The 13,496-nt window shown below is 43.0% G+C and overlaps 2 protein-coding genes across 2 annotated transcripts; one reads left to right on the top strand and one right to left on the bottom strand.

The window, feature by feature from the left end:
• Positions 1–7,679: 7,679 nt before the first annotated feature.
• LOC142469303 (histone H1-like) lies at positions 7,680–8,562 on the top strand. Its single transcript, XM_075576234.1, has one exon. It carries the CDS (start codon positions 7,707–7,709, stop codon positions 8,382–8,384), a length of 678 nt encoding a protein of 225 aa, XP_075432349.1. The 5' UTR covers positions 7,680–7,706; the 3' UTR covers positions 8,385–8,562.
• A 1,031-nt stretch (positions 8,563–9,593) lies between these two features.
• On the bottom strand, positions 9,594–10,034 carry LOC142469231 (histone H3-like). The gene has a single exon (XM_075576187.1). It carries the CDS (start codon positions 10,002–10,004, stop codon positions 9,594–9,596), a length of 411 nt encoding a protein of 136 aa, XP_075432302.1. The 5' UTR covers positions 10,005–10,034.
• Positions 10,035–13,496: the final 3,462 nt, after the last annotated feature.

The following is a 13,496-nucleotide window of genomic DNA, read 5'->3' as shown; positions in this document are numbered from 1 at the left end:
TGCAGCCCAGGAAAGAGTGAGGCAGATATGGTATCTATACCGCTGACTACCCGGATGATCTACTTGGACCTCTGCCAGTGACGGGGTGATATATATCACTATCATGCATGGCCCATAGCGTGATATTGTCTCACATTTAATATTTAAAATAATGGGGAATAGGCTCACTCATAAAGGTCATAGAATTAAGAGCATGTAGTGATATATATCACACCGTCACTGGCAGAGGTCCAAGCAGATCATCCGGGTAGTATATATACACACTAGCTGATATTCCCGGCGTTGCCGGGGATTGAATTTTCCCGCTCCCCCTCTCCGCTCACCCCTATCTCCGCTCCCGCCCCCACCCCATTGACACCTCCCGTCCCCCGTTCACACCTCCGTCCCCCCACCTTCACATCAGTGATGTGACTGACTGTGTGGGTGACTGAATGACTGACTGGGTGGGTGAATGAGTGAGTTACTGGGTGAGTGTCTGGGTGGGTGACTGAATGACTAGGTGGGTGTGGGTAACTGAATGATTGACTGGGTGGGTGACTGAGTGGGTGGGTGGGTGAGTGACTGTGTGGCTTGGTGAGTGACTGGGTTGGTTAGTGACTGGGTGGGTGGGTGAGTAATGACTGACTGACTCGGTGAGTGGGTGGGTGATTGACTGGGTAAGTGACTGGGTAAGTGACTGGGTGGGTGGGTTAGTTAGTGGCATCTCACATCTCTCCCCCCCTGCATGTCTCCCCCTGCATGTCTCCCTTCCCCCTGCATGTCTCCCCCCGCATGTCCCCCTCCCCCCCGCATACCTCAGGCGGCAGCAGAGCCATGCAGGTAGCAGAACCATTCAGGAGGCGTTGGAGGAAGGTTCAGAAGGCGGCAGGGTGGGTGGGAGGCACGGGGGGGAGGGCGAGACACATTGTGGAACGGGAAGTGGCAGAGGAAGCTTTCGGCAGTGTGGGTGGGAGTCACGGGTGGGGGGAGAGGCGGACTGGGAGAAGCCGGAGGAAGCTTTCGACAGTGTGGGCGGGGGGGGCGAGACACACAGGCCAATGAGAGCCGTGAGAGGGCGGGCGGACCGACGGAACAATCAAATTGTTTACAGGGACGCAAAAACAACAGTTTCAGTTTATTATAAGAAGCCTTTTTGGCGAAACGGCCGTAGGAGCAGAGCTGTGACAGCACCCCTCCATCCTGTGACCCGTGTGCCTTACCATACTGCGTGAGACTTTCCTCCATTTTTCTGCTGATGTCCCACTGCAAGACTTTGGTCTTTATCATCTGATTCTCCTGCTGCCTGACTGAGTAATGCTGGTATTTATCACTGGATTTCCTCAGTGCTTTGTGCACACCACACACAGCAGTGCTCTATGTCCCTGTGTTATTCACACACCACCACTGCTCATTATTTTTGAGCTCTGTATCTCAGGGGACTTTATATGAGCGCTACCAGTGCACTTTTTAGATCTACCACTGCTGCTACTTATCTTACATGTGCAGCTCAATTTGGGCATCACTTTATTCAGCTGATTTACAGCACATTTAAGGGTCACAACTTTATGTATTTCTAGCTATGTGCCTAACTATCTCTCATCATCATTAAGAGGTTTATGTATATTTACTACAATATATATACAATCTTTTTCTTGTGGTCTGTATCTACTTACCATTTATATTCATTGCTACTCTTGTTCTGGATCGGCCGATCTCAGTAAACATTACTTGGGGAGAAATATTTTTCCCCTAGTTCTGTTATGTTATATTTGTAATGATATATTGTTACCCTGCTTTGGCTCTTATCAGACCAATTGTACCTCTTTGATGTTTTTACGTTGTGTCGCATAGCGATCTGACATGTGATTTGTGTGGGTCTGTCTTTTGTGTTTTTTATACTCTTTGTTAATAAAGTCCATTTCTATTTTTCATAATTCAGCATTTGAGTGCACCTTTTTGACCCTACTCTCCCTCCTTTTTAGTCATATTATTCCTTTGGGTCGGTAGCACCACCAGAGGGTTACCTTTTACCTTGACCTCTGGTTAACTGATTATTTAATCACACAAGGGTGATTTGATTGCGGCATCTATTGTGTGTTCCATATATATATATATATATATATATATATATATATATATATATATATATATATATATATGTATATGTATATGTATATGTATGTATATATATATATATATATATATATATATATATATATATATATATATATATATATATATATATATATATATATATATATATATATATTATGGTGGGTAAAAAAAGTGACAAAAACCCTCCACAGTAAAGCATAAAGCAACTGTAAATATTACTGTATGTTCATTTGCATGTCTGGGTTCAATGGCTTTGCATCTCAACCCAGCCTCTGTCTAAAAGCTGTGTTCAAAACAGCATGCATTGGCTTGAGGATTTGCTTGTGTAATACGAGCTTGAGACAAAAGGTGGCACTGAGTGCTCATTTGCATGCCATTTCCCAGAATCCCTTGCTGCAGTGGAAGTGCTGTATGCTGGGCGATAATGGGGAAAGACAGGGTTGCAGACCTGTCTAAGACATGCAAATGAACATACAGTAATATTTACAGTTGCTATATATATATATATATATATATATATATATCAGGCAGAAAAAGGAAAAAGCAGCGCCTCTATTATGGTTAATCAGTGAAGTGAAAGAACTATCTAAAATAAAATAAAAGTATATATAAACGGTGTAAACTATTAATGGTGATAAGAAAATAATTAGTATCACAAATCAATATTAAAACTGTAAACCATAAAAATAAAATGTTTGAAATACAATATATATATATATCAAAAAATGAAAAAGAGTGTAAAAACCAGTCCTCAAAGATAAGTCCAATATTGATGTGGGTTCTGGTATAGAGGGTCTCCTGCAGCTCTCAGTGTGGACAAACCACGTCCACAGTGAATCTAGAGGAAAAAAGGGAAGAGAGAGCGCACGCCCATATCGTAAAATAGTAAATTTAATGAGGGGAGGGGGAAGGGGGGATAAAAAATGCACTCACAAAGGTACAATAAAATCTAGCATTGCGTGATATAATCACCACCATCCGGTTAGTGTCTGCAGCGTCTTGGGGCAGTCCCAGTCTTGCAGTATCAGGATCGTAGTCCCAACAGATATCCAGGGCAGATGGTATTCAATACAACTGTATTAGAGTCCTGGAAGATGGCTCCGTGTAATACAGGCTTCTGCAGCAGTCGCGCATGGATCAGTCCGTTCCAGCGCTCGGTGATGATGTCAGTGTCAATGCGTCTGACGTGATGACGCTCCCTGACGCGTTTCGTCACTCTCGGGTAACTTTTTCAAAGGGAAGTGTGGAGAAGGGGAAGGTCCGGTATTTAAATACACAACCTAATCATATTAATTACTTGGAACGTCCCCCCTCTCGGCTGAAGGTACTTGGTGCTAATACATGTGTGCAAATGCCAAAATTACATGTTAAAACTTGCTGGAAATAATGTTAAAACTTGCTGGAAATAAGGAGATAGAGTGTACAAAGTATATAACATCAATCAGATAATTCGCTATAAATGAATCCAAGGGGAACTACCTCTCATGTATTGTAATGATAAAACCAATACTAAATAAGTTCATCATAGAAACAATGGTAAAATTGAAGACTGACAATTCATTATCAATTAATACATTATCTAGAGGTCTATGGGTCATAAAAGAACCAAATAGAGATCCCCCCTATATTCATTTAGTATTAAACAATTATGCCAATACAAAATCCAATTATCACAGAGCCATATGTGTTACTAATCGTCATATGTGTTACGATCCTGATACTGCAAGACAGGGACTGCCCCAAGACGCTGCAGACACTAACCGGATGGTGGTGATTATATCACGCAATGCTAGATTTTATTGGTGTATTAGTATAGCCTGTCACAAAGCTCCCGTCACAGCCAATAAATAAAAATAAATGTTTATGTATTCCGTAGAGATAGCAAACACACCATGGATTACCATAGACAGAAGAAAATACACTTACTAGGGTTTGGGGTTGAAAAACTAACTTTCCTGATTGAAACAAAGTCTTTAAATAGTACGTTGGTTGACCGGGACTTAGGGCCTCATGCAGAGAGCATCGTTATTTCAAATCTCGCCATTTTTTGTAGAATTTCGCGCAGAAAACTGCAGAAAATGGCGAGTTACGGAAAACGCGCCATTTTTTTTTTCCTATTTCAAAATCTCGCCGCGCGGCTGGCGAGAACCTTCATCTCGCCAGTTTTAAAATTCTCCGAATGCAGAGAGGTACGAACGGCATGTAGCGGCTGTTCGCGCCAAGAAAATGGCGCGATTTTCTCATTTTTGCCGCGCCAGGAAAAGTTGGCAAGAAGATGGCGCTCGCCGCCTATAGTAAAGGGGACAAAAAATGCGCGATTTTTTGTTTACACATTTCTGAAGCGCGCATCTTTCCCATTTAAACTCGCCACAAGCATCCATGTTAAACATAGCAGAATTCGAACATTTCTGCATATGGAGAATAAAACTCTCCAAAAAAGCTACTTTTTATGAAATTCGCCAATTTGAAAATTCAATGCTCTCTGCATGAGGCCCTTAGCCTGAAAAGTCCAGGAAAGTCCTGAAACTCAAATCGGAATGAGCCTCCAGCAGCTCCACACTTTCCACTCCAAATGGTGCTGAAAGTCTCACTTAGAAAATATCTGGTTCCAGACTTCAGACGCTATCCACTGGAAATGTAACTGAAAGTGGGACTTAGAAACGTTTCTGCTTAAAGTCCTGTAGCTGTTTCCTTGCTGTCTCCTTCGAAATATTCAAACTTTTGATGGAGAAGAGAAAGACCCCCAAATAAGTGTCCCTACCACTTGCACTCAAAGTAACTATTTGGATATAAAGATCTCAAATGATCCTACAGATTCTAATATCCAGATTAAGAGAACAAAGTTATGATATAAATATCCTCTTATGTAGCACTAATACCTGGAAAAAAAATACAGTTTTATTAAACATTTGACGTCGACGATTCGTGATTTTATTTACAGTGCAGTAAAATTCACCAATGAGAGGCTGCATATATCAAGTAACATGTGTAGGTATCCAAATACCATGGATTAATTGTGTAGTTTCTGTCCACAATAATACACTAATAGGTGGAATATTTTTATTAGTAAAAAATAGATATCCATGTACACTGCCGACACAGTTTATCCGAGTGCGGCTCATTCCGCAAGCCGGGAAATGTCCCGGCTTGCGAGCCGCACTCCCTCAGCTTGCCGCGCATCACCGATGCGCGGTTACGCATCATCGGGTGCCAGCGAGACCTCTAAACTGATGTAGTATCGTCACATCATGTAACTCCTCATAGATATTTAATGTCCATAGAGGTCTAAGTCTTTAATCTTGTATTCCACTTATAGCTTATATAGAAAGGTGCAATAGCATAATAACCATCTAAGGATGAAGTCAGACATCAGAACTAAAATATCCTGTTATAAATTAACAGATGGTGAATTAACCATCTACATTTGCATACATGCTTTAATATTTAGAGGTGTAATAGGTCACGATAATACAATAAACTGCAGCTGTATCTCTCTATGTATAAATGGCTAGCCCATAGTATATTATTGCAACCACCTGCTTATATATAGTGCCAGTAAGGACATAAATATGCTCTTCATCACAATATTAATAAGTGTGGAGTGTAGAATAACGACCACAAGACTAAATATAGTCTGCATAGCATAGATACAAAATAGCATCATGTGTCCTAAAGTCTAAATAACAAACTTCAATGATCAAAACGTTACATGGAGTAGCCCAAGCACACACAATTGAGTAACATTGTATTGAGCATGAAACGAAGCTTCTAATGCATGCTAATATCCAGCAAATGTTAACTAGCCTGACAACCTGACCAGCTGAGACGGCTGTATGTATCACCAGAGCAGAATAGTTTCTGCAATTAACTCCTTGTGTATAATATCACCAAGTGGTAATAGATCTGAATTGCACACTTCAGTATTCCAAGCAATATAGCACACAGATTCGTTACATAGCATTCAAAAATTCCCATGTCAATATTTATCACAGATTGAGTATCAATACTTAGCACATATAGGTAGATGTTGCAGCGTGACTGTCTGGAACAGCTGTTAATCTAGCCTGAGCAGAGTGAATCCTACAAATGATCTCCTCATATTCACGCATAAAGGCAACATCGCGATCACTAGTGCTCAGTATTGGATGACGGCACAGTACAATTTAGCCAGGAGAATGAAGCTATACAACCTGATCTTGTCAGTGAGGGACAGAAAAACTACCGCAGCCTCTCATCATTGGCGCCACCGTCGTCAAACCGGAGAGGGAGAAAGTGCTACACAGGTTTTGTAAAAAAAACATACAATTTTAACCAAAGAGAACAAACCAGAAAAATACAAAGGTTACTGTGACCCAGGCAGTGGCTTCCAGAGTGTTTACTAAAACAATTATTCATATGTATAATCTAACAAACATGGAAGGTGTATCAATTTATAAGTGTGTGAAAGGGTCTTGCACATCTTGAAGTAGGTAGCAGCACATTGCTATGCATATGAAGAGAAAGGTCTACACAACCTGCAGTAATGTGGCAGCAAATTGCTGGATGTGTTGTGCAGGAATTAAAAACATATCATGGGCAGGATAGCAATCTCCTGTTAAAAGGAAACTTCACTTCACACAATTTGGTTAACGATTATGGTCACAAAACATTGCAGTTCCTATAAAGAGTGCTAATAGGAACATTACAGTACATGGTTACAGAACAACCCACAGGGTGACTAATGACCTATTCATCCATTAATATATACATATTATTTGATAACTGAAATACAACTTTATAACACATCACAATTCTGTTATAAAGCTTAAACAAAATAGTTCTTTTATTGTTACATTATTAAAATATGTACAGTAATTCATATGATGTGTATGTTACAATGATTTTTCTTCTTAGAAAACATGTTACATACATAGAATTCTAAACTAATCATTTGCAGAACAGGTGTAATACAGGGTTTTTGAATCTCCCATTCAATAACAAATATTCATATCTGACAAATAATACAGAGCTCAGTACGGGGGTAATGGAACAACATGACAGCAATGCAGACTTCTGTGCTACTTGTACATATATAGTGAATCCCCAGACCATCTTTATATATTGGTATGCACTTTATTTGAAACTGATACTGTACAATAATATGTTCTTTGTGTCACTGTATGAGGATGGAGGTGGCACATGTAGTCTGAGCAAAGTAAAAGTGACAGAAATAGACAGATATGAAGACAATCTGGCAAATCCCATGATACAGAGCCGAACTTTCACCCATTATTCCTAATTGTGTTTGTACTTTTCCAACAACAAAATGATACAACAGTGAAGAGAATTTAATTCCTTATAAATGAAATGCAAGAAGGGGAATTGTAGTAATAATTAGAGGATAAAATGCCCTTTTCTTGCAGCCTCAGAAACACAAAGTCAGAGCAGTGTTTGTGATACAGGAGGATGAGAGACAGGGGCGGGGCTCATTGATTATAACCAATGAGAGAGAAGCTCACTCCGACCACTAACCAATCAAAGAGCAGCAGGCTCTGTATATAACTCCCGGCAGCTCCCCGCCCCAGTATAACTTTCTGTCTCTGTGTTCCTGGATTTTACCTGCTGCAGCTGAAATGGCCGAGACCGCTCCTGCGCCTCCTCCTCCTCCAGCTGAAAGCTCCGCCAAGAAGATGCAGCCGAAGAAAGCGGCGGGAGCCTCGAAAAGCCGCCCAGCAAAGTCCGGTCCCAGCGTGTCCGATCTTCTAGTGAGAGCTGTGTCCGCATCTAAAGAGCGCAGCGGGGTCTCCCTGTCCGCTCTGAAGAAGGCTCTGGCTGCAGGAGGCTACGATGTGGAGAAGAATAACAGCCGCCTGAAGCTGGCTCTTAAGGGCTTGGTGAGCAAGGAAACCCTGATCCAGCTGAAAGGGAGCGGAGCCTCCGGATCGTTCAAGCTGAATAAGAAGCAGCTGGAGAGCAAGGAGAAGGCGGCCAGGAAACAGGAGGCGGGGAAACCCAAGAAGCCAGCGGCAAGGAAACAACCCGCCAAGAAGCCAGCGGCAAGGAAACAACCCGCCAAGTCCCCCAAGAAGCCCAAAAAGGCTCCTGCGGGAGTGAAGAAAAGGACGAAAAAGGTGAAGAAACCTGCGGCCGCCAAGAAGGCAGCAAAAAGTCCGAAGAAGTCTAAAGTTGCCAAGCCCAAGAAGGCTGTGAAAAGCCCGGCGGCTAAAAAGGTTGCAAAGCCCAAAGCTGCTAAGAGTCCAGCTAAGGCCAAGGCAGCAAAGCCCAAGAGGGCAGCAGCTTCTAAGAAGTGAGACCGAGAACTTCAGCCTCTTACAAACACAAAGGCTCTTTTAAGAGCCACCACAACCCCACAAAGAGAGCTCTGCACATAATGTGTAACTTAGAATGTGTCTCCATCTTATCACATGCAATGGTTTGTTTTACACCGGAGAACAGGCAAAGAAAATAAACCTAGTATGGACACTCGGACACCAACTGGATGTGAAATGAAATAGATACAAAATCAACTCTTTAATAACCAAAATTAAAGTGATGGGTTTTAATACGAGTATTAAACGCTAGGATCCTAAGGTCTGAACACTGTTCAGTGTTCTGGATCAGTAAATATGACTGATTAGTCATATGGTTTGACTAGTGATTTGCAGCTATCAGTACTTACCTAAGAGCACACCCTGTAAGATGTGTTCCTTACCTCAGATCCTTATAAGGACTGTTGTTTAGTATGTTACTTGAATCTTAGAACACACTACTACTCTAGACCCTGAACCTATACGGTTCCAGTATTGAAGGTCAGAACACCTTCAGGTCGTTGTTTTTAATACCCAATATTTTACATACTTGTTGCAGTTAATAAAGTTATGTTTTAAACCATTCATTCATCACCAGAGTGTGAACTTGGGTGCTATATTTGGGTTCTATCTCTACCCCACCTTCTGTGCATATACCCAACGCACCGTTCACCATTTACTTCTCAGTGGCAAAAGCAGGGGCTCCCCTATTGCTTTACATTAAAAGATCAGTACATTGTGGAGGTAACAATAATAGATAATTATGTAGTTAGGGTACAGTGGGTGCTAAACAATGAGCAAACAGACAGGAACCTATCAAGTATCAAGCACACAAGTTCCCATAAAACTTCAGTTTGATCTCCGGAGGCACATGAAAGTGACGTAGGAGGGGGAGAATTACTACACTTTCTATGTACAACATATTAAATCAGACTAGCCAGGTTTCTTTTTAGTTACGTGTGCCTATATATAGCGTACAAAAATGATTGTATGTGTATAAGACATCTTAAACTTATATGCAAATACCGAATATGCCTTTATCTATATTGTGACGCCTAAAAGGGATGTGGATACGTCTCCTTTATAATTCTCTATATGGAGATCACTATACGTATCTGTTAATATTGATCTACTAGCCAATTTGATTGATAATTTGGTGGCTCTGAAAAGAGCCTTTGTGTTCTGGGTGTAAATGAAGTGGGTGCAGTTAGCCTAAGCGCTCTCCCCTCTGATCCTGCGGGCCAGCTGGATGTCCTTGGGCATGATGGTGACTCTCTTGGCGTGGATAGCGCATAGGTTGGTGTCCTCGAAGAGCCCCACCAGATAAGCCTCGCTGGCCTCCTGCAGAGCCATGACGGCCGAGCTCTGAAAGCGTAGATCAGTCTTGAAGTCCTGGGCGATCTCCCGGACCAGGCGCTGGAAGGGCAGCTTGCGGATAAGCAGCTCGGTGGACTTCTGGTAGCGGCGGATCTCCCGGAGAGCCACAGTACCGGGCCGGTAGCGGTGAGGCTTCTTCACTCCGCCGGTGGCCGGAGCGCTCTTTCTGGCAGCCTTGGTCGCTAGCTGCTTACGGGGAGCCTTCCCTCCGGTGGATTTCCGGGCGGTCTGCTTGGTCCGGGCCATCCTTTGCTGTGACAGTGATCCTCTCCGATCCTAATCTAACTCTGACTAAAAAATCACTGACCGTTCTGTTCTGACTGACAGATTAAATCTGTCAGTGGTGATATTGGATACCGAGGCTTGGGCCTCATTACTCCAAGTTCTCTTGTTGAGTGTATTGTCGCACTCTTTAGGAAGCTTCTTGATCTGTGTTACTTGCCACAGTTGAGTTGGTTTCACAGGTTCAGCGCTGTGATGGGTCGTGGGTAGCGGTCAAATGGGTTTGCAGAGATCGCAGCAAGCTTCTTGATCAGCGGGTTTGAGTTCTGGTCCAGTTCCTTGTAGAATTTCTTGTTGAGCTTCTTTAGATGTTCATCTAACATCTCGATACCCAGTTCCCTATGAAGGTCTGCTATTCTTGTAGGAAGTGGAGCGTTGGACGCAATCCGCAGCGCCTTGTTCTGTAATTTTTGGAGAGATGATCTTTGATGTTGGTGGCAACCACTCCACACCGGGGAGGCGTATGTCATTGTGGGTCTAATGATCGCCTTGATCACATTGACTTTGCTCTTGATGGGCATGGTCCTTGTCTTCAGCAGAGGGTACAGTGCTGCCAGCTTGGTTGTTGCCTTCTGTTGAATCTTCTCAATGTGGTTTCTCCAGCTTAGTTTGCTATCTAGGATTACACCTAGGTAAGAGCTGTTTGGCTCCCATTTGACAGCCTCTCCGTTGAGGGTGATTGGTGGGTGTGCCTTGATCCTCTTTTTGGTAAACAGTGTAGCTGTAGTCTTGCTGGAGTTCAGTCCTACTTGCCAGTCGCTGTACCATGTTGATAGCATGTCTAGTGCTTTCTGGATGTTCTTAGCTACTTCTTTCTCTCTAAAGGACTGGGAGATGACTGCCACATCGTCTGCGTAGAGTGCCAGTTGAGTCTTGTGGAGGTCTGTGGGGATGTCATTCATGAAGAGGTTGAAAAGGAAAGGTCCCAGGACTGATCCCTGTGGCACGCCAGCGCGGATGGGGCGTGTTGTTGAGAGCTCTTCTCGCACAGCCACGTGGAATGTGCGCTCCCGCAAGTAGCTTGCAGTCAGCTTAATCAGGTAATTTGGGAATTTCAGGTTGATCATTTTGTGCAGTAGTCCTTCATGCCAAACTCTGTCAAACGCTTTGGCCACGTCCAAGAAGACAACTCCAGTTGATTTGTGGATGTTGAACCCATGGCTTATTATGTCAACGACTCGCAGCAGCTGATGGTTGGTTGAGTGGTCCTTCCGGAATCCAAATTGCTCCTTTAGTAGAATGTTTTTACCAGAGGCAAAGTGGCGGAGGCGCGTAAGAATAACTTTCTCCAGGAGTTTCGACAGTCCAGAGAGCAGGCTTATCGGACGGTAGTTTGCAGGATCCCTCCGTGGTTTTCCAGGCTTTGGAAATACAATGACCTTGGCTTCCTTCCAGGATTGAGGAAAGTGCTGGAGCCGCATGCATTGAAGATTTCTGTGAGGCATTCCATGGCTGCCGGCGGAAGCTTCTTGATGGCCAGGTTGGTAATTCCGTCACTTCCTGGTGCTTTGCCATTTGCCAGCTTTTCTGCAAGTTGACTAAAAAATCAGGAAAAGTGCTAGGTATTTATAGAAGATGGGTCGCTGCGATTGGCTGCTTTGTGACCCGCACCTCGCTCTGATTGGTTCTAGGAAAACCGTTGGGATTTTCAAACATCCCGCCTAATCTAAGTCCGAGATCGTCCTAATTAAGTTAGGATATATTTAGCGTCTGAAAGCAGGACAATGAAAAAGATGTATTGTAATAACATTAGTGTTTGCACAGATCCAGCACAGAGCTCTCTGACACGGAACATGAACATAGCAAACATACAAATGATCTTTAATCGGTAAAATGAGGGGTTTTCTTTCCCGGTTCTTTATTGGTTCATCTTCTTATAAAGTTTACATTGTGTTATTATAAACCCGAACACAAAGACACAAAGACAGCGGAGCAGCGCGGCTCTTTATTTTTTATTTAAATTCCTGCAGTTCAGAAATCACCACACGGTGGCAGTGCTGCGCTATAAATGGGGCTTCCCTGAATGTATACTCGCTGTCACTGCTGTGTGTTATCTGATCAGTTCCTAACGTGGATCTTTGGGTTCCCTCTAATGCTCCAGTCACATTCCTTTCCTCTCACTCATAATACCAACACTATATATTTATATACACAATCTGTTATCCCTTTTTCCTATTTATTTAACTCTCACTGCTTATGAAATATTAAATAACAATGTAAATCACACTTACAAAAGCTGATACATTTAAACATAATCGGAACTGTATATTTATATCTCGAGTTTTTTTCTTTGTTCTCAGAAAAATATTAGCCTTTAAGCAGACTATATAATTATGTGTTACATGTTGCTATGTTTTTACATCAATTTCCAATGTTTATCTATTTCACAATTTAGGCAGACCTGGATAGGGTATATTTCCATTGATTCAACGTGTGTGTATAATCAACACTGGCCACAGGTGTTTTGTTAATAAGAAATGAGCATGCTGCTATTGCTAAACCCTGCAACACTCATTAACTGATAGCAGATGCAATATCTGTGCAATATATATTAGCATACATAGGATTATATAGATTCTCATTATACCTAGACATATATTTTTATGAACTTCATTCATGCTCATTTCTTATTAAAAAGTCACCTGAGACCAGTGTTGATTAATGCTGGATTAATTGCTATATATTGCAAACTAGTGCATCACTCATCATTAGCCTTTGAAAAAGTCTTCCCAGAGACGAAACGCGTTAGGACGACACAGCGACACTACGTCATCACTGGTGGACCGGAAGCTGGCCGGTCCGGACCCCCGCTGTCTCTGGCTGTCGGTGCGGGGAGCACTTGGTTTCCTGCCTGTCTCTGGGACAATCGCCTAACAGGGAGGCTCTCCATCGATGCAGCCCAGGAAAGAGTGAGGCAGATATGGTATCTATACCGCTGACTACCCGGATGATCTACTTGGACCTCTGCCAGTGACGGGGTGATATATATCACTATCATGCATGGCCCATAGCGGGATATTGTTTCACATTTAATATTTAAAATAATGGAGAATAGGCTCACTCACAAAGGTCATAGAATTAAGAGCTTGTAGTGATATATATCACACCGTCACTGGCAGAGGTCCAAGTAGATCATCCAGGTAGTATATATACACACTTGCTGATATTCCCGGCGTTGCCCGGGATTGAATTTTCCCGCTCCCCCTCTCCGCTCACCCCTATCTCCGCTCCCGCCCCCACCCCATTGACACCTCCCGTCCCCCGTTCACACCTCCGTCCCCCACCTTCACATCAGTGATGTGACTTACTGGGTGGGTGACTGAATGACTGGCTGGGTTGGTGTGGGTGACTGAGTGACTGACTGGGTGGGGTGGGTGGGGGTGACTGAGTGACTGACTGGGTGGGGTGGGTGGGGGTGACTGAGTGACTGACTGGGTGGGTGAATGAGTGAGTTAC

Source organism: Ascaphus truei, chromosome 18 (genome assembly GCF_040206685.1).
Source record: "Ascaphus truei isolate aAscTru1 chromosome 18, aAscTru1.hap1, whole genome shotgun sequence".
NCBI lineage: Eukaryota > Metazoa > Chordata > Amphibia > Anura > Ascaphidae > Ascaphus > Ascaphus truei.
Note: the sequence above shows the minus strand (reverse complement) of the source record. Positions and strands in the feature narration are given on the sequence as shown.